The sequence below is a fragment of the Siniperca chuatsi genome, linkage group LG4 (assembly GCF_020085105.1).
Source record: "Siniperca chuatsi isolate FFG_IHB_CAS linkage group LG4, ASM2008510v1, whole genome shotgun sequence".
Taxonomy (NCBI): domain Eukaryota; kingdom Metazoa; phylum Chordata; class Actinopteri; order Centrarchiformes; family Sinipercidae; genus Siniperca; species Siniperca chuatsi.
This window is the reverse complement of record NC_058045.1, coordinates 3,949,242-3,971,173: the sequence shown is the minus strand read 5'-3', so window position 1 is coordinate 3,971,173 and position 21,932 is coordinate 3,949,242. Positions and strand designations below refer to the sequence as shown.

The 21,932-nt window shown below is 41.1% G+C and overlaps 1 protein-coding gene across 1 annotated transcript; it reads left to right on the top strand.

The window, feature by feature from the left end:
* Positions 1-2,780: 2,780 nt before the first annotated feature.
* acanb (aggrecan b) lies at positions 2,781-21,727 on the top strand. The gene is given in 20 exon segments (XM_044192705.1): positions 2,781-2,833; positions 8,044-8,122; positions 8,897-9,280; positions 9,861-10,035; positions 10,720-10,847; positions 10,969-11,262; positions 11,453-11,707; positions 12,577-12,751; positions 13,179-13,306; positions 13,434-13,727; positions 14,735-14,845; positions 15,030-15,137; positions 15,338-16,158; positions 16,160-16,439; positions 16,632-16,736; positions 16,875-17,033; positions 17,800-17,882; positions 17,962-18,106; positions 18,476-18,658; positions 19,366-21,727. Coding segments are annotated over 19 exon segments (3,993 nt in total). The 5' UTR covers positions 2,781-2,833; positions 8,044-8,049; the 3' UTR covers positions 19,458-21,727.
* Positions 21,728-21,932: the final 205 nt, after the last annotated feature.

The following is a 21,932-nucleotide window of genomic DNA, read 5'->3' as shown; positions in this document are numbered from 1 at the left end:
ATAGTTTATCTCTTAACAAACTGGGTCAAATTCTTAGACATAATACAATGTCTGTGATCCTAACACATTAATCAGTATGTGGGAGGATGAATAACCCAGTGAAATGTGACACAATAGTTCTTCTACAGTGTATACAGTGGAAAAAATGGCTATGGTCGTGTAGTCTCAGCCTAGATACTGTTCCTTTGTCTGACATTTACATTTTATTTCATGGGATGTGGAGCAACTGTAAGGTTTGGCTCACCAAGAGTCTTGGCTGTCTTTACCTTGTGAGAGACAAACGCAGACTCAAAAATCAAGACAAGCCTGTCTGAGATCACAGCATAAGTGAGTGAGGGTTTTCCATGTAACATAACTATGAATGAATAAGAGAGCGGTTCACTCATTGGTACTTGGAGTTAGTCACTTACTGCTTACAATCTTTTTTTTATCATCTTATAAAAACTACAGGTGTACAACACATTTTGGGAGGCTTTCTGGCCACTCGAAGAGCGCCATTTGGAATCCACACACCTGCTGGCTTGGAAAGAGGGAAACACTTCTTCCTCTTCAGTAATTCCTGTTGAAGTACCTTTGCTCAACAGCTTTCCAGTGGAGCTGCTCGGCTGCCAACATTAGAAATCTGTGTGTGTACAGGCCATATAACTATGAATGTGCAACAGAGAATGTCGATTAAAAAAAGCGCACCAGGCATAAAAAAGTGACAACATAAACCTATAAAATAGATGTTTGGAGGTGGTATAAAAATGTTCTAACTTTCTGTGCTGCTCTTTCAGATATGTTACCATGCAACAGCTGATTGACATGAATGATGGTGAGTAAAAACCTGATATTTCTATCTCATCTGTGTGCAGCTGCTGAATAAACATTGAGTCTGCAAATAAGGACAAAATTAGAGCAAATCGGCTGTTAAAACGTTTTCCTTTGAAGATATAGACGGTTGGTGTGCGTCAGTGAGTGCAGCGAGCACACAGCCAGTATTTACACCTCTGAATAGTTTCGTGGGAGACGAACGGGAGACACGCCTTTCCTCGACCTCAGGCCAACATTAGCATGTTTAACTTTAAACTGAATGCACATAGACACTAGTGGCAGAAACATGTGGCAGTATATATGCAAACTGAAACGGGCGCACACATGCACACAAAGACGTGCTCACACAAACATACCTCATGATTTTTAGCCTTTTGATCAGCTACTTTGCAAACACACAAGTACTCACATAATTACATGCACTCCTTGAGATTTTTGAGCATAAACAGTCAACACATATTTCATATTTTCTAACATTGTTAGACAGATTTGCAGTTTGTTTGTTGTTTTACTGCATTTGGCAGTAATTCGCTTTTATATACTATCTTATTATCTATCTTGCTATCACAACAGAGAATGCAACAGCTTATTTTCATCATGGCTAACCTATCTGAGAAACTACCCAGAATCAATCAATCAAACCCAATTCATTTGCCAAGTACAAAATGAATGTACTATACTTTGTTTTGGTGGCATCGGTGCAGAGATATTAGCCCTTTAGCAGCTAGCAGGATATGTTGTACCATGGAAAACTGTTGTTGTTCGTTGCATCATGAATGCACTATAAGAATCCTCCCTTAATACATATATGGTTAAAATCATATAAACATAATTCCAGTCAAAGTTTAACCCTCTTTATAATTCAGGGTACAAGGAATTTAAATTGCAAGTAATCACAGCAACAGCTCAGTTAACTCTCACTGGTGAAACACACCTGACCGTGGGTTAAACTGACCACAAAACAAACTGAATGATGTTTTGAATGCAGTTTTTTTGCAGTTTTTTTTTGCCCGTCATAAGTAGCCATGGTATGGGGCTGATCATTTAGCCACAGGCTGTAAATGCTACTGTAGCAACAGACATGCTATAGATAGATTTGAAAGCATCTAAAACTGGAATGTATAATGAGCACCTACTGCAAGATGCATCTGACTTTCTGTCTGCTACAACTAAAATACTTGTGACTGTTTCTGCAAATCAACTTCTGTTTGAGATCAAAAGATGGCAAGTTCCATTAATCAATGGTGATAATGAGTGTGCTGATATATCAGCTGTATCAGCTGTGTTTAACCATAGAGTTGAGATGTATTGGTTTTGATTACACATGTTCTATAAGTGCAGCAGGTTAGAGCAAAGACCAACCCTACACCCTATGTGTGGGTGTGTTTTTAGGAGAAATCTATTTCATGTCACAAGCACCTCTAACATGTAGTTTTCCCCTCTAATTGTATAATGTTAATGGTTTTTAAATCCTAAATAAATTATATTTGTCAACATGCATATCTACCTACGAAAGTTTTGGAACTACATTAATAGCACATATGCTGTATTTTGTGTGTACATTCACACCAATTTGACCAAAAACTGCAGAAAGACTAAAATAATCTGACATCGGTCAGGAGAAGCAAGAATCCTTTCTTCAGCTATATTTAAAGATTTTGTCTGATTCTGTGCTTCAGCTTTGATATTCAAGGTTTGTATGACCTCACCAACTGGCAGGAGAGGACCACATTGCTCTCTCTCTCTCTCCCTCCCTCCCTCTCTCTTTCCAACATCTAAATGTGTGGTAGAGTTTGAATAAAGCTTCTTTCTGCTCTCCTACACCGGCAGGAGCAAGAGGCCCCTGGAGTCGCTGGCACTGGGAGCTTTGGAGCATCAACGGTACGTTTACAACTCACCACTGGAGTCCCTAATAAGGAATATTGTGAAGGGGTTTTAGGGGATACTTTGACACTTCTTCATCTTCTGCTTGGGGGACAGGTATTTGGTTGAGGTACTGTACTCAGATGTCAAAGCAAAGGTAACTGTTTCAACAAGTTTCTTTTTCAATATCAAGCAATTCTGATCTCTGGGAAGTTAATTATAATTAATACAAATCACATTTGACAAAACACATAAGACTAAAATGTGATTAGATCGATTCTTATTGTTAACTTTAAGCCAGTTTTTGTGCTCATTATGCTGTGGGAGTTATGATTTATTTGCTGGAAGTCTGGTATGGTTTCTGAGTTGTGCTGAGTTGACTTTAGTGTTTAGTGTTAGTTTAGTGTTAATGGAGTGAGCTTTTCTTTACACCAATTGATTGTTGATGTTTGATTTGTTGGTTTAATTTCACTGCACTTTATAACTTTGTGCTGTGATTTCAAATGTATAATGTGGCTAAAATAAGAGTTTTAAGAGCAAGAAATTGTTCAAATTAAATGTGGTGTATGGTCAGTTTGCATTCTGGATGGCTTCCCTGGATGGAGAGTGGCATGTATGAAATTGCATGACATTACTGAATTATCAAATTTACTCAAGTGTCTGAAATCATTACGTCTTAGTATGCAGGTACTCATTGTGGCACTGTGTCATAAAGTTGTCTCCCAATGATTTGTGGTCTAAACCTTTATGGGTTGTTGCTCCACAAGGTGATGTCTACTTGTGACCCCTTACCATTGGTTGCAAAAAAAATACTAATAATTTTGTGTAGCAGTAATATATGCTTTCTTATCTTGTTATCATCTTGCGACCCTTCAGATTTATAATGTGACCCCTAGTGGGGGTCCGACGTCCAGGTTTGGGAACAACTGATGGCATTATGTGGAATAAGATACTAAAATGTGCCACAGCGCAAACAAATCATTATATATATATATCAAAAAGTGCAGTCTGACTGCTGACTGGTAAAAATGAAAACATCTACAGTACTGTGACACTCTCGTATAATCAGTTTCCAAACTGATGCCAGAGTCTGAAAATTTTTACTTTTCTTTTGAATTTAAAATTCTAAGTGCAGCATCTGAGCACCAGAAAACAGTGTTTGATTACTGGGAAAACAATGTTACTTATTGCAATATAGGAAACTACTGTCCAGAGTGACATCCTGTTACTATGGTAACCTCAGGCTGCGTGAGCGCATGTTGTGAATTGTAATTTTCAGATGTGGGAAATGAAAAAACTATTAACAAAGGGTCCAGTTAAAGCAAATATCTTTACACTTTTTACATTTTGGATAATCTGTAAGTTACTAAACTAACATTTGAGACCTCAGTCTTTTTACAAACATGAGAATTCAGTCATACTATGTGTGTGTCTACTTACATACGTATATGTTTGACTCCTTAAAACTAATGTGCACATGCTGCTCAAGCATGCCTTTGATCATGGACTGCTGAGTATGTCGGCATGTACTAATGCACCCATGAGCACCTTTAAATGTGATTTTTTTTCCCACTCCACCCTTTTCACTTTACAAGAGTCTGTGTATCTTCTCAAACACAGGCCTTACAGTACGTGCCAATGCCGACATATGTACACACACTCCCATGCGTTTTCTTACCAGGGGTATTGGACGTGCGCTCCCACACATCCCCTTGGTGATCTATGAGTGTTAGTCTGTGTTTCTGTGTGTGTATTCGTATCAATGTCAACTCTGTTCTTCTGCTGAGCGACTCTGGAGAGTTGGAGGAGAGTGAGTGGAGGTGTGTGGGGTGGGGGTCCTCCCCTGGATGCCCGCCTTGTGTTTACCTTGGCAGGATCGTACCCCCCAAGGCCCTGCCCCTGTCCGTTGCTTGAACAGACCAAGGCCTTATTGCCCTCCACCTCAGAACATACCACAGCAGCCGAACAGGGGAGAAGCAGCCACCCCACAGACTGAATGGGCTCACTGTGGAGAGAGGGCTGACCTGGTCTGGCATGGCTTGATCACAAATGCTAGTGCACATTATGAAGTGGCCACAGTTTAAATGATGCATTTAAAGAGAGCCGAGGATCTGCTCAGTGATTGGATAGTAAGCAATAAGGAGTCGTGGTTTTGGTTGGCTTGGTCAGAGAAATGGGGGAAGGTTTTTGCTGGCGTTCTCTGTGTTAATACATTGTGAGAGCATGAGTACAGTTTGATTGCTAGCTGGTTATTGCTGTCATTACTCATTTTTGGGAGGCCCACCTTATTTGTGAAATATGGCATTGTGGTTTTATGTAAAAGAATATATGACTAAGTGCTTTTAGGCAAAAGCACAGCCAGAAAAATACAGTTCTAATGAAATACCTCTTTATTTATTTTAAAGATACCCTCTATATCTACCCATTATCACTAACTCTCAAGAAAAAATATGCACCAAAACATTTTGACATTTTTTAACTTCTTCTTTAAGTAGTTAAATAGTAACTTAATACCAGGCTGAAAAGCATTCACCAGTTAAGTTTCACCATCACTGATGGGTGTGGCCAGAAGTGTGCTCTGTTGCACCTGTAACCACACCCGACAGTGATGTCACATTGTACTGACACACCCTGGCATACACTTCTACATCTCTGCAGCAAGGTGAGGAGGTAAACCATTGGGCGTAAGCAAAAACAATATTTTCATTGCTTTTTCTGCGCATATTATTGTTTGATAGTTTTAGACATTGTTGTAGACAGTTTGATGTTGTGGCAAGACAGTTGCCATGCAGCCGCAGTAGACTTTAAATTTTCCATGGAAAAAGTAATTAATTAAAAAAGTCAATGATAAGCAGGTTTGGGTGTATATCCCTTAAAATCATAGAGCTGTGAGTTCATTCTTGACAACATTTTGAATCAAATTTCAACAATCATACAAAAAGAAATCCATTGTTGAAGATGGAGAGAAATTTCTTCACTTGCAATAACCTCTAATGACCACTAAAAGGCGTGTTGTATTAACTCCCACTTTTATTCTTGCAGCACATACATACCCTAAGCAATGTCTACAAAGGAGAAGTTCATTGGAGGTTGTTGGCAAATCATTTGGGGGAATAATCAATAAAAGTTGAGAATACGCCCAACGATGTTTGAATAACCCTGACAATTCAGGTATAATCATGGAGCAAGTCAGGAATAACGCTGAATGTTTGAGAATAAACAAGAAAAGTTACAAAAAGCCAGAAGTTGAAAGTAACAAAAATAACAAAACGTCAGCGAGTTACAATAACTCATCGGAAAGAGGTTCCGGGGGTGGACTGAACACCACAGTGTGATAATAAAAGAATAGCAGTGTGTGATTATTCCATCCGTCTACGTATGCTGTGTGGTATTTTATGTTTTCTCCCAAACTGGGCCAACATACACTCTCAGACAGATCTTAGACAGCAGGGCAAATATTAGTCCTAATGTTCCGGGTCTGTGGAACTCTGAGAATGCCAGCAGACCACCCCCAACCCCCCGCGCACACACACACACACACGCTCATTCATACAGTTTGTATTACACACACAGACATCTCAAACAAGTTGTCATGCATTTCTACCAGTGTATTTACAGTAAATGTATATGATCTTGTTGTTTTTTTTGCTGAGTCACTTGAACTTGAAAGGACACTGCATTTCTCTTTTGGCCTTTCACAAGACTGCCAACCCCCGATCTGCCACTGCAAATGCTTTGTGGCTGTGGGCTTCAGGTTTATTGGTCGTAAATGTCTCTGTGTGGCTGTTTGGAATGAACTGGGTGCATTCTGCAGCCTGTCCTGGGGCTTGTGAACGCTGCACAATGAGGGTTCAGTTGGGACTCACAACGGTTTCATACGTTTGACGGTGCTGCATGTCACAGCAGTGGAAAGTTGAGAGAAAATAAGCAATGTGGTAATCAGGGTTTGACAGATGTGGGTTTGTGATAGCGAAGCTGATGTTTTTTGATTGATTGGTGCCAGTTGCTGATATTTAATGATATTTATGGTCAAATTTGACTTTTGTAACCAAAAAATAGGTGGAAAAAAATCAGTTTTTTTGACAGGGGAGAAAAACCCTCAGAAGCAGCATTTAGACAATAGAAGCTATATAATTGCTTTTGTGTGTGTGTTAAATCATTGGCCTTTAAATGGAAAGAGTCTACAGTCATGCTGCTGGAGGTGCTTTGAGCTAATTGCCGACATCAACATGCTAACATGCTGATGTTCATGTGAGTATAATGTTTAAGATGTTCACCATCTTAGTTTAGCGTGTTAGCAGGCTAGAATTTGCAAATAAACAGTAAACACAAAGTACAGCTGAGGCGCTAGAGGAAAAGTCAGGGGACCACCAAAGTTGTTTCAAGTCATCCTGATGGGAACGTGAACGACTCAATAGTTGTCGAGAAGAAAAGGCAGGGATTCCAAAGTCATTAGGATTCATCATAGACATTTAGATTTCATGGCAATACATCAAATAGTTGTTTATTTATTATATGTATTTATAGAAAAGAAATAGATTATAGATTTAATTCATACACAGCACATTATAATGGCAAACAGATGCACTCTTACTGTAGTTGTAAGCAGAAAGACTTGAGATACTGAAAACAAGCAGCAGATTGTATTTTCATACAAACACAGACACTATACATATACTGTGTGCACACAGACAAAGAGACAAAGACACATGTTGAAAGGTCAGTTAGTAAGGTGGAAAAAATGCCTCATTTCAACATTAATTTCTTCATTAGTTTTGTAACAAATGGAAAATCATTTGAAATGAATGAATCATACTTCTCTCTCTCGGCCTGAACTTATTTTAGTACTAAAGACATTTCCTGTGCCCAGAGACAGAGGGGCTTTCATTCCTCAGCGAGCATGTCTGGTATTTCCAAATGATACTAGAGACTCTTGACGTCCTATTTCCATTTTAGCTAATAAGACTAAATGCCCTGAAAATCCTGGATAAAATGGAATATGAATGTAAGCGTACAGGAGTTAGGAAAAAGCACAGTGGCATTCAGAGGTAGAGGAAATTATAATAAACCCTTTAATTCATTCTAACACTTACTTCACTGTTCATTCAATGAGCATTTCTGGTAAGGAGAAGTTAGAAAGTTTGTATCATTTTACATTCCCACTATATAATCACTTAGTTTTTCTTTGATTATGCTAATTTTAGCCAGCTTGTGATCAATAAATGATGTAAGGATTGAAAAGGCCAAATATCACATTAAACATTAAAAAAGCTTTTAGTAGCTTTAAGCTCTGCCTGTCCTTTATGTCATTAACCATCTTGTCTGCACAAATTTGATTCCAGTGTTGTCAATTTGGGTATTTTTCAGGTAACAATGACCCCCCTGCTTCTGCTGTGTGTGTCCTTGCCCCTCGTTTCGGCAACAATATTGTTTAAAGACCATGACGGTGAGTATGGTTTTAATAAATGGATTCTTATCTTCAGCATCGTTACACACAAATTAAATACCTGTCTCCAGACCCCTTGGAAATACTGACAATTTGAAGACAATGATAAATTAATATTAAGCCGTATTATAAAAGGTATTCATCAGTCCTGTCATTATATTTTGTGTAGTCTACTATCTGATTAGAACTTAATTAAATATGCTGCTGATGTATTGGCCAAGTCAGCCATTTTTCCTTTTTTTTTGTCCCATCTGTAGAGTTTGTCTCTTTTTAACTATTTCTTTCCAAATTACTTTCCTAGACATTTTCAGAGACTTAATATCCCCCCCAAAAAGTGACAAGCAGTACAAGAACAAAGTAGTCCTAAGACAGTTTTGAATGTTTTTTGGGTCAACTGTTAATCATTTGGTAGAGCAAGTTGTTCATTAATTGTTGTTAGGGTTGGTGGATTGATCCCCGGCTTCACTTGCCCACATGTCAAAGTGTCCATGAGCAAGACACTGAACCCATAACTGCTCCTGCCTTGATTAGTGGTTCTGCTGCAATGGGTGTGTAAAAATGTGTGTAGGGTGAACGCTTTGTCTTAGTAAGGTTGAAAAGCGCTACATAAGTGCAGTCCATTTACCATTTTTATAAAGGCTGTGCTACAGCCCATAGCTCACATGACTGTAAGAGATTTTGCATACATACATACATCTGCACTATATATTAGGTTGTATCCTTATTAACAAATAAAAAGACTAACAAATTAGCCATGACCTATCTTTACCCCAGCCTTGGATGGCACATTGCGTGTCAGCATCCCTATAGAGATGCCTCTCCGTCCTCTGCTGGGCAGCAAAGTAGTGGTACCATGCTACTTCCAGGACAACACAGTCAGTGACCCTGGAGCCCCGACCGTCCCTCCGCTGTCTCACCGCATCAAGTGGACCTACGTCACCAAGGAGAAAGTCACCACGATCCTGGTGGCTTCAGAGGGAAAAGTTAATGTGGAAACAGAGTATTTGGACAGAGTGACGATGATCAACTACCCGCTGGTGCCCACTGATGCCACCCTGGAGATAACAGAGCTGAGATCCAAAGATTCTGGCACCTACCGCTGCGAGGTGATGCACGGCATCGAGGACAACTATGACTCCGTGGACATCCAGGTTCAGGGTAAGCCACAGAAACATTAACAGTTTCATTAAATTAAAGTCATTATCTACTCACCACATGGTAGTCAGACTTCCATCAGTGTTTGTTGAAACACCAAACATACAGCAACTTAGCCCCTGCACTCATATCTTAAAGGTTCTCTCAAACTAAAAGGTTAACAGGATGATCTTTGCTTCCAAAAAAAAAAGTTTAAACTATTACAAACATGTTTTGCAGCAAAATCCAAGTGTTGCCAAAACAGCAATGCTCTTGGCGCACATGTATAGCTCAGAATGTAATATGGAAGATCAAGGAGGTCTGGAAGAAAATCTCAAAAAATCAAGACCTTTTTGAAATTCTGCCCCAATCATTCAGTTGGCTGCAGGTTTAAACCCCCTGCCTCTGGAGACATCACCTCTGTTTGGTGATTGGTTGGAAACAAACCAGTATCCATAGCCCACTGTCTCATTAAGCTCATAGAGGTCTGGCGAAATTCAAGCACGAATGTTATTAGAAAAGAGCTCATCAAAATTGGCATAATAATTTGAAAGATGTTTAATCGGAGTTCTTCTGTCTTCCACTCACTTTCTGTATCTCACAGGTATTGTGTTCCACTACCGAGCCATCTCCACCCGCTACACCCTGACGTTTGAGAAGGCTAAGGCAGCCTGTATCCAGAACAGTGCCACCATTGCCACTCCAGCCCAGCTCCAGGCTGCTTACGATGATGGATACCACCAATGTGATGCTGGATGGCTCTCTGATCAGACTGTTAGGTAGTGTCCATTCATCCATCCATCAATTCTAAACTGCTCATGCCATCAAAGAAATCACAGTCACACCTAAGGCAATTTAGAGTTTCAAATTCACCAAAACAGAATGTATTTGGACTGTGGGAAGAAATCAGAGCTCACAGAGAAGAGCCACACAGACACAAGGAGAACATGCAAATTTCACACAGAAAGGACAGGCTGGCCAGCAGATTCAAACCCAATAGCTTTTTTGTTGGATGACAGGGCAAACCACTGCGTAGCCAAAGCCGGGGTATGCTTTAAAAGGTCCAGTGTGTAACATTGTAAAATAAGAATCGTTGTGTTTTCATTACCTTAGAATAAGCCGTTTGTATCTACAGAGGGAGCGGGTCCCCTTCCATGGAGGTCGCCACATTGCACCGCCATGTTTCTACAGTAGCCCAGAGGGGGTTTCAGATGCTGTTCGACCATTTGACAAGCACTCCTAATAAAACATACTGCCCCTTTTCGTCTTAATGCTGTCCTGTCCAGAAGGATTGTATTTTGGCGACCTGATAATCCAATTGATATGATGTTTTGGCTTTGGTGTGTTTTCTATCTCTGACAGCAATAATATTGAACAAATAAATGGCTTTAACATATCAACAGACTTGCAATAAATAACACAGTAAAAGATCTGCTGACTGACATCTCTCTTGACCTTTCAAGGTACCCCATCCAGGAGCCTCGAGAGCGTTGCTATGGAGACAAGGAGACCTTCCCTGGCGTGAGAACCTATGGTGTGAGGGATGTCAACGAGACCTACGACGTGTACTGTTTTGCTGAGAAGATGTCAGGTACACTTATCTAACAAGGATAGCAACAAAGGCTACCTGACCCACATGAAACCTCTATACTGTATACACAACAGTAGACTGTCATGTCAATGTGTTTGTCTCCGCTCCTCTCTCCTTCCAGGCAGAGTCTTCTACTCCATGTCTGTAGAGAAGTTCACCTTCTATGAAGCAGGAGATCAATGTGCCAAACTCGGGGCCCGGCTCGCCTCCACCGGAGAGCTTTACCTGGCCTGGCAGGCTGGCATGGATGTGTGTAACGCTGGCTGGCTGGCGGACAGGAGTGTACGCTATCCCATCAACATCGCCAGGCCTCAATGTGGCGGGGGACTCCTGGGCGTGAGAACCGTCTACCTGTTCCCCAACCAGACAGGATACCCCTATCCAGACTCTCGCTACGATGCTATCTGCTTCCAGGGTAAATCCTTCGTGGAGACTTAAGGAAAAATCTTGTGATGTTCAGTGCATTCTGACGGCTTCTTTGTTAGTGGATTTCTTCTTTAAGATTTCTGGAATTTCTGGGATCTTTGGAATCATCAACATTAACCTAGTGTTAGTGAATAAGGCTTTAAAACTGTCATCAAGCAATTACGCTCTTGTCTCCTCAGCTGGTGAGGATGAAGGTGCCGTGCCTGTGAGGACCACCCCTTTCCCTGACATCATCCGCATAACACCCGCCCCTGGGTTGTACCCAGGCCTCACCCCCCCACCAGGGGGTGAGGAGATCAACCGTGGAGAAGTCGACACCCTCCTCCCACTGCCTGTCCCACCCAGTGTGACAGACACATACACTAAAGTGACTCCTGGGGAACGCGAGCCTGGACTCGATCTGACAGACATAAATGCTGCCATGGCTCCCACAGGTAAGATGGTTATGCACTTGATCAATAACAAAACCCTTTGGAATATTTCTTTAAACTGTAAAAATACATTTTTAGAGCAGTACAATAAAAGGTCAAAAAACAGCAAAAAGACAGCAGTATAAGAACAACTGACTCTGGAGTTGCCTCCTCTGAAAGATGTGGCCTGCAAAGGTGTAGCCTTTAGTGAGGACTGACATCTAAAAGGCTGAATCTTCACCTCTTAGTAGTATTAGCCTTGGCATCTTTGCAAGTTCCTGCCTCTGGGGATACTAAAGGATACTGGTTGTGTCATTAAAATTTAGCTACAAATTTTGACAGCATTTAAAAGAGCCTTGGGAATGGGACAGCCATTTTGACCCATTTCAATGACCTATTTGGAGATGGTCATTGAAAAAGGGAAAAATCAGTAAACTGCTGAAGCAAAACGTTTGTTGCACTAACTCAACAACTATATTTCTGTTAGCTATTCACGTTGCAAAAGCATGCAACATTCTAACAATATCAAAATTCAGCAAAAACACATCCAAGTCTCAGAACTGTTATGTTCAGTTCTTTCCTAACGTGTATTTTTACTTAAATATTGCTACACACACCACTTCCACAAAATCTTCTCATGCAAGCCTGCAGCTCGTTTATTGGCCAGGAATCCCATTTCTGTCATTGGTTAACGTGACGTTACATAACCACAGGGCAGCCAATAAATTACTAATAAATGACCACAATCTGCATCTGGAAAAGTGCATAATGAGGAAATAAAGATTACTGAACAAAGGTAAAGGCAAAGCTTGAAGAAAATAACATAAAATTAGACTCTTTACCTTCCTTCTGTCTGAATGTGTTTCTTTTCTTCCCTGCCACTCATTTCTCAGGTGTGGTGTTCCACTACCGACCCATCACTGGTCGGTACACTCTGACCTTCCTGGAGGCTCAGCAGGCCTGCCAGAGTATTGGGGCGGTCATTGCCAGCCCCCAGCAGCTGCAGGCAGCCTTCGAGAAAGGTCTGCACCAATGTGACGCTGGCTGGCTCCGTGACCAGACTGTCAGGTGAGCTGGAGGCATGTGTAGAATAGAGTTAGACCAATATATCATTACACAATATGTTTCTCATAATATACACTGGATTTATGTTCCATTTATATGATTCAGTTTGAAAGATTTTGAATAATTCAGTATAATCATTATTTATTCCCCAACAAAAAAAAATCCGATTTTGTTTTTGGACTATAGGCTACTTATTGCAGCAAAATCGCAATCCTAACACTGAGATCAAATAATTACAGCATTCTTAAAGACCATTGCTGTTCTTGTTTCAATGGGAGGGATTTGTTGTTATAAAATTTGAAACCAATTAAAACTCTAGGATTTAAAATCTCTGGTTGGAAATGGGTTATTTTGTATAAAGATTCCTGGAGGGATATTATGGCAAAGCAAAGCCTTAATATACTGTACCAACATCCTCTTTCATGCTCAGGTATCCCATCGTGTCACCCAGAGATAACTGTGCTGGAAATATGCCACACCTCCCAGGAGTCAGATCCTACGGCCTGAGGCCAGCTAGCGAACGATACGATGTATTTTGTTATGTGGAACGTCTGCGAGGTGAGGATCCCACTCACACCCTAAGAATTTACATTTAAAGTCAACTTTAATATCCATCTACCTATCTACTGTATCTGACATGTTGAACTCTTCTGAATGTTTGTGAATGCTTCTGTCATTTCCCCAGGTGAGGTCTTCTTCACCAGTGATTATGACAGCTTCTCCTATGAAGAGGCCGTGCAGCACTGTCAGAAACTCAACACCACCCTGGCCACCACTGGGCAGCTGTATGCTGCCTGGAACCAAGGGCTCGACAAGTGCCGTCCAGGCTGGTTGATGGACCGCAGTGTCCGCTACCCCATCACAACCCCCAGGTCCCACTGTGGAGGTGGTCAGGTTGGGGTCCACATCATCTACGCCTACCCCAACCAGACAGGATTTCCTGATGAGCACTCACGCTACGACGCCTACTGTTTTAAAGGTAGGAAGGGTTAGGCGTGGTTACATTTAGATTTTAGATTTGAATGAAAATAATAAATAAACTCACCTAAATAACGTGATATAGAGAAGAGAAGTGAGTGATATGGGCAAATAGATACTCTGATTGGTGTTGGATGTACACTGAAACTTAGTATTTAAGTACAAACAGTCTCCTAAACAGTATTCCTTCCAGCCAAATACACCAACATGAGATGCTATGCCTCTCCTATAATTTTCACATTATTTGAAATAAAGTGATTACAAACTAAAAGATACAGCTATGCACAGTTTAATAATTGATCTTACATGATTTCTGGCTATTGAAATTCAAAAAATCAGTTACTAGACGTGGGCTGCCACTGTGCTGATGCATGGTTATAAAAGTACATAAACACTGGCTGAGACTAAAGCAGCGTCTCACTAAATCACTAAACTACCCAGCTACAATGCTTTCAAACGGTTACAATGCATAAAGAGCGGTTGTTTATGTATTATACAATAAGTTTCTAAGTAGATATTACACATGTACAATGTAAATATTTGCCATTCCTTTTGATTCTGCAGTTGCCAGGGGTTAGGTGGGAAGATTGTAGAGTAGCTCAACTAATGTGAAAAAATAGGAAAATAATCCACATATTGAATCAGCTGTAACATCTGAGCATTATTGTTGTGAAAACTAGTGAGCAAGCAAGCAGACGTCTGAACAGTTAGCTTAAAGTAATGGATAAATAGTTAAAATAGTTAGCTAAAAGTAGCAGTACGATTGTAAACTTGACCAACTAACCATAACATTTAATGGTGTAAAAAAATTGTTTTAACAATATCCCCTGATGGTGATATTACTATAATATTATTATTATTATTATTAGTAGCAGTAGCAGCGCTGGTATTGGCATGTCACTATATACTGTATATGTTGGCTTCCCAATGCTGTTTATGTCAGTTACCCTATATCTTAAAAGTTGAGTCTTGCTTAACTAATCTGTTATCTCATTTTGCCTTTTACAGCTGAAATTCCTGTTGTTCATGTTGAAACTGAAACCAGTGTGAATCTGACGACAGTGACGGTGGATGTTATCAACAAAACAACAGTCACAATTGATCACTTTGCTCCCACAGGTAAGACAGATGCATGAAATCTGTTCTCTTACGTCCTTGTTATTACCTTGGCTTGGCCTTGTTTTAATATTTATACATGGTTCTGAATTTGATCTTAAATTTGTCAAAGTAGTTTGTTAATTAATGTTATCATTGATATTTCCATGCATCTTCATCATCTCAGTTTTGCTTTGTTTGTTTTTAGTTGAAACTACTGTACAATACAACGAAACTGAAAGCGGTCTAAATATTACTGAAATAGAGGAGTTTATCAACAAGACAACCATCACAACTCACCAAGTTGCACCTCCTGGTAAGACAGCTGGAAATAACAGTGTGAATGAAAAGTATCTTTTCCTCTCCCTTTTAATGTCTTACAATCATTAAAATGTATGCTTTTTTGCAAAAGCGGCCACAATTTCAATAAATCTAAACACAATATTTCCCTTTGCTAAACAAGATATAACAAAGTATCTAACGTACTCTTGTCTGGATTCTTAATATTTCCCCTAGTGATAGCCATTTTACCTCCAGTCCCGGTTGATGTATCCGGCTCTGGTTCAGCTGATCATTCAGCCAGCGGGGAGATCTCAGGGGAGTCCGGCACCTCCAGTACCAGTGGAGACGCCTCTGGTTCAGGACAGAACATCATCTTCAGCGGACACACTGACGTCTTCTCCGGAGATCAGTCTGCCTCTGGAGCTCCGCAGGAGGCAGAAGGGGAAAGTGCTGTCATTGTCACATCTGGAGAACTTGGTAGTGCATCTGGATCTGGGGAGGGGCTTGACAGACAACACTCTGGCTTCAGTGTATCGGGATCAGGTTTTATCAGTGGAAGTGGGGACATCAGTGGAAGTGGGGACATCAGTGGAAGTGGGGACATCAGTGGAAGTGGGGACATCAGTGGTAGCGACAAAGACTTGATGATCATCATGGTGGATGGGAAGATGGTGGAGGTGTCGAAAACTCACCAAAAACCCACTGAGCAGGAGTTAGGCCAGGGAGTTATTGAAACCAGTGGAGCTTTCTTGGAATCAAGTACGTCCGGATCGGGAGTTATGTCCGGGTCAGGCTCCGGTGAATTTTCTGGCATCTCATTTGTCGACCACAGTGCCGTTGACCTAACAGTCCAGCCGTCTGGTGAGCAGGAGGTGTCTGGATATCGCCCCTTTGGATCAGGGTTCCACAGTGGCTTTCCAAGTGGTTTTCCATCTGGTGTCTCAGGCAGCGGCTCTGCCTCTGGGGACTCCTTCAAGCATCGTGGTGATGTCATCTACCTAACAGACATTGACATGATGGAAGTGACTGTACCGCCACTGGTACGCCACCCTGAAGCAGGGCCGGGGAGTGGTGGAGGTAAGCGGGGAAGGAAGTGGGTCAGGGATCCGTCATGAATTCAGTGGCACTTTGGACCAAAGCTTGCATTTCTCAGGAAGTGGAGCCACTCATGAAAAAACTGCTGAGAAGCTTTCTGTCACCCTACCGACTGGATCTCAGATTACTTACACTGAGTACGTTACCAGTCTTGGCCAATCAGCCTACACCAGCCCGACCACAGCACCGTCAGTGTCATTTGTAACCCCTGCTGTTGTGGAGCAGCCTGAAATAGTGAAAGGTATGTGGTTTATGTGTTTACTGTAATTCTGACGATACTGTATCATCAGGCCAAAATTGTTCAACATTTTGTGAAACACGTTTTTGCCCACCAAAGTATCTTTTTGCACCACTGATGAACTGGAGCTACATACTGTAATCAGTCATAATGTTCAAAGTAAAATCTCTTTCTCTCTGCTGTCTGCTTCTGCAGACCCCTGCTATCCAAACCCCTGCAGTTCAGGATCCTGCTCTGTGCAGGGAGAGCTCGCTGTGTGTCAGTGTCCTAGTGGTTTCACTGGTGAAGACTGCTCGACACGTGAGTCCATAGCAAACACCACCATTGTTTTTAATGTCATTTAGCTGAAAAACTAAAAGAAGTTGGATACCAATATAGAAATTCAATCTTCTATATATTTTCGTGCTTTTGTCCAAATGTGCATTTTTGTGTGTGTAGCTGTGCAGGGCTGTGCCGAAGGTTGGTTGGAGTTCATGGGCAGCTGTTATCTCCACTTTGCGGAGAGAGACACCTGGTCTGAGGCTGAGCAACGCTGTCAAGAGCTTAACGCCCACCTGGTCAGCATCGGTTCCCAGGAGGAGCAGCAGTTTGTCAACTGTGAGTAGCTGTGTGTGTGTCAAGCTGGTTGGGGGGGGCAGTCATGTGTGTGCAAACTCACAAGCATGCAAGTGTGATTTTTTAAGGGCCTGTATGTGTGTGTATCTGTACATGTATCATCATGTATCATATGTATATATGTTCTCGAGTGGGACGCGGGTGATGGATCATGTCCCTGTCACTGCACTAGTGACTTCTACTGGTTGCCTGCGGGGTGTGCACACAGTGGGATGGAATCTGGAGGAGTATAAAAAAAAAGAAAGAAAGAAAAAATAGGGTGTCAATTTTATTTATATAGCCCAATATCACAAATTTGCCTCAAGGGGCTGTACAGCATATGACACCCTCTATCCTTAGATCCTCGATTTGGATAAGGAAAAACTCCTCAAAAACCTGTTTAGATGATGTGATGTGATGATGCATCTTCGCACTACCTTAAAAGGGAGGTTAAAAGGATATTTTCTAGATGAAAGTCAAAATTCATCAGTGCATCCATCTCTTCCTACAAATGTTAATCCTATTCATGTCTATCCCCACCCCACATGGCGTGGGTGAGAGGCAGGGTACGCACTGGACAGGTCCCTAGCGGACTGGGTTGGTTTCAAACCCAGCGCTGTCAGGTTACAGTGAGCACTGAGCCCCTGTGCCTCGTGGAGGGATGATGCATCTTGTTACTACAAGGGCCATTTGAGGAATGCAAGCGTAATATGAGGGGAGGGCATGTATAAGTGGTTTCAAAGCTAAAATCTCTTTATTTGCAATGCAGCCAATGGTCAGGACTACCAGTGGATTGGACTTAATGACAAAGATGTGCAGAATGAGTTCCGCTGGACAGACCGCAGTCCTCTGGTGAGTTTGACTGCTTAACAACTATCTACATCATCTATCTTTTTAATGGATTTACTGATCATCTTTGTAACGTCCTTAGACCTTTGAGAACTGGAGGCCCAACCAGCCAGATAACTACTTCAACTCTGGGGAGGATTGTGTGGTGATGATCTGGCACGAGGGCGGACAGTGGAATGACGTGCCCTGCAACTACCACCTTCCCTTCACCTGCAAGACTGGACCTGGTAGGCTTACTGGGTTGGAATATGTGTCTGGCCAAGAAGTGATTCTGGGAATTCTTCTTAGTAGGAAAAATTTACTTGGGATGTGGAAGATACAGTTGGATTATTAAAAAATTTGGTGTTCTGTGGTTGGAAATCATCTCAGTGCCTAAACCACAACACTACCTACACATACTCTACACTGAAATCACACTATATCTTCATGCACTGTAAAACACTTTATTAAAACATGACAAAAACAAGAATCTTTAGTGGGCTCATGGGACAAAAATGTACCAGCAACCTTAACCAAGACAAGCTTCGTAACTACCAACTGTCACTTGATTATTAATAAACTATTTATTTTTTGTTTCAATTTGTCTGTCTTTTCAGTCATGTGCGGAGCTCCCCCTGAGGTGGAACACGGCCGGCCGATGGGCAGCAGCAGAGAGCGCTACCCCGTCAACTCTATAGTCCGCTACCAGTGTGACGCAGGATACACACAGCGCCACCTGCCTGTCATACGCTGTATGCCAGACGGACAGTGGGAGGAGCCACAAGTGGAATGTACAGAAGGTGAGCTTGCAGGGAAATGCTCATCCATATTGTAGAAATGTTTGTGTCTTAAAACAATAACATGCGTGTAGTTCAGCTAACAGCTGAATTTAGAAGCCTCGGCCAAAGACAACCAGAACAAAGTAGGACCAGATAAAATGTAAAATAAGAGCCTAAGTGTGTAGCCAACAATGAGATGATGGAAGAGATGTAGCCACCACGGCTATGTTGTAGCTGACGCGTGCTTCCCCAAAAATGTAACTATGCATCGCGGCTTCGGCAACTACAGAGATACCACACGGAGACCACAAAAATGGTCATTTTTCAGCATTGGCTACCGACACCTGTGAAGGTTATTGATAGTGAAGACAACATTAAGGAAGTTGAAGTAAAACTCAGTAGTCTTCTCCCTTTAAGTATCACAGTAAGCCATTTCAACTGCAAACCTTGCCTTAAGTCTCCTATTAAGTAATGAGACAAGTCGAAATAGAACTTACCTCAGTGGAACTCCAGATATATCAGTATGTGCATAGCCTGCTGTCACTCTATAATCATGCCACAAAGGTCCCTTGTTGAACTCATACTGGAGATGTTGCAGTTCATTATCAATGCCTTAAACCCCTAGGCTGGATCCTTTAGCCACACCAGTCACTTCAGGGTAATTTATAAGTCTTTTGGCAACTCATGTTTACATGATGTCATCAGTATGCGTACCTTTTCTCCCCCAGCCGGCGCCAACAGTAACAGGCTACATAAAAGATCTTTCTGGAGAAGAAGTAAAGGGGTCAGCAGCAAACAGGAACAGAGGAAGCTGCTCTGAGCAGGAATGAAAGGACATACAACAGAGAGCTACAAAGGACCCCTCTTGTAAAGAAGCATGGACACCAATGCAAATTCCCGACCAAAAAGATAACATTCCCTACCATGTATATACACACACACACACTAAAGCACATTTAAACAGTGATAGTGTAATTGACTGATGTTTTGGATCTTTGAGTGTCACTCTGCACCTTCTAAAGGCAGTTTTCTATGTATTTATACCGTCTTAATTTATAGCTGTGACCCAGAAGTATTTTCTCAATGCACAAGATCAAATTTTCTGCAATCAGTTGCCAGCACTGCACACAAAGTAAGGTAGATAAAATTAAATAGTGATATAAGAGGCTTTAGAGTGACACACAAAGTCCAAAACAACCCAATAAAAGTGTTTGATTGCAGCTGGATTCTCTGAAGTAAAACACATTGTTACATAGAGTTTTGCTATATTTTTAGGGTATTTTTTTTAGATCTGTGTTTCTTAGTGTTGTTTATTTCTTTTATTTGGTCTTAGACTCTAAGGACTACAATTGTGTGCTTCAGAATGGTGAAACAAACAGTTTCTTATATTATAGGCGAAGACAGTGAATCTTAAACTTTTTGGTTGCTGCAATGAGTACCCACACTGTGGAGAATGGTGAAGTTAGGTTTTGTTTTATTTGAATTATCAGAGGAGGCCTTGAAGCTTACAAAAATTCAGTATTGCATAAAATCCCAAATCTGAGTAAAAGCAGGGTAAAAAGACATGGCGATACAGTAGAAATAGTTTTTTAATGCATTAAACCATCTTTGAAGAACCACGTATCAAACATACTGAAATGATTGTGCTGTTCCATTTGATGATGAAAAGAAATTCAAGTTCAAGACGCGATTAAAGTCACTGCAATCGACCTGGAATGAAATAGTCAGCACTCATGCACTTTTGGGAGTCTTCAGTCACTTCCGTGCTGATCATTTGAATCCAGCGCACCTTAAAAAAAAAAAATCCTCATCTGTAGCTGACGCATGACACGAAAACTGTACTGAGTAACAAGTGAGATTTACAGTATGACACTGAAATGGCTGGCTTTTCTGCCAAGAGGAGCCTCCAGGACGGTGCAGAAGTCCACCTCATTGGGTCATCTGTTGCAAAAGATGCACACCCAGTTTTGCAGGTTGGGGTTTATATTTGTGACTTCTCAAGAGCAATCAGTGACCTCTGTCAGACCTCTGTCTGGTGTGAGAATCATGCTTATATAAGATTCAGTGTTTGCTGAATGAATGAGTTTCTCACTGTAAATATTCTCTCTACAATTCTCTGAACAGCAGGATCTGTCGATAACTTACGCAGAGCAGACAATTTCATTGTTTGATTAATTCATCATCAACCTCTTTGTTGATTTGTTAGTTTAATTAACTGGTAAGGTGCAGTTTTGAGTTGCTTATCAAGTGGGCATGGCTGACTTTGACAGCCAGCTGAACATAAGAAGACATATTGATTTTTCTATTAAAGCCTCAGACATCTTTGCAGAGGTTTCTGGCTGTGTTTCATGTGACAGGGTCTTATCAACAGAAATGTACTTCTTAAAAGTTGAGAAATGACAATTTTAGGGAAAAGAAGCTGTGAAAGCAGTAGAAATTTATAAATAAAATTATGAGAAATAAGATGGAGAAGGGAAGCGGAGGTTATAAAATGTTGACCATGACCTTTTAAGGTCAAGATTTGCTTAAACTCTGAGAGCAGATACTTATGTCCATATCTTGACTTCTCATAGAACAATTCACAAACACTGAAACAGCAACCACACAAACACACACAGTCAAACTGGTACTCTCATGGACACACACACACACACACTTCAGTAAACACACTACAGAATATGAAAGTGGATGAGTGAGCCTGACGACGCCACAAAGTGAAACACCTAGCTTGCTCAAAGATGGGTATGTTTTGTACAAGTAAGTTGATATGGATGCTCCTGCTGTGTGCTGGAATTTTATAAATCTATCACACAACAGGATATGCTCATGTTTCAACATGAAGCCAACATTTGAGTGATTATGTGGAGGACAGTTGAAAAAAAATCAGTGAGCTAGAAAAAAGTGCTGGTCTGTATTAGTGTTGGTGATCTCTTGATTCTTCAACAAACCGACGTGTCTTTTGACAATAAACCAAAATATATGTAACAGTGCACACACACGCTTCTGTTGTGACTTTGTTCAGATCCCGAATCCTGATGTGAACATGCAGTATACTGTACTGTGCTGTGCCAAATAAAACTTGGAATCATCTGTCTCTGTGAAATTATTGTCCTAGTGTGCAAAACTATCACTTTTTACCCAGGAGTCATTGATATTTTGTATTAAGCAACTGTACTGGGCTCTTTGCATTTTATGTTACATAACCTCTGCCATTTTCTGGAAACATAATTTTTCCCTGGAGCTGTTAAATTTGAGGTAAACTCTCCAAGCCAGAGGAACAAACCTGGCATTTAGT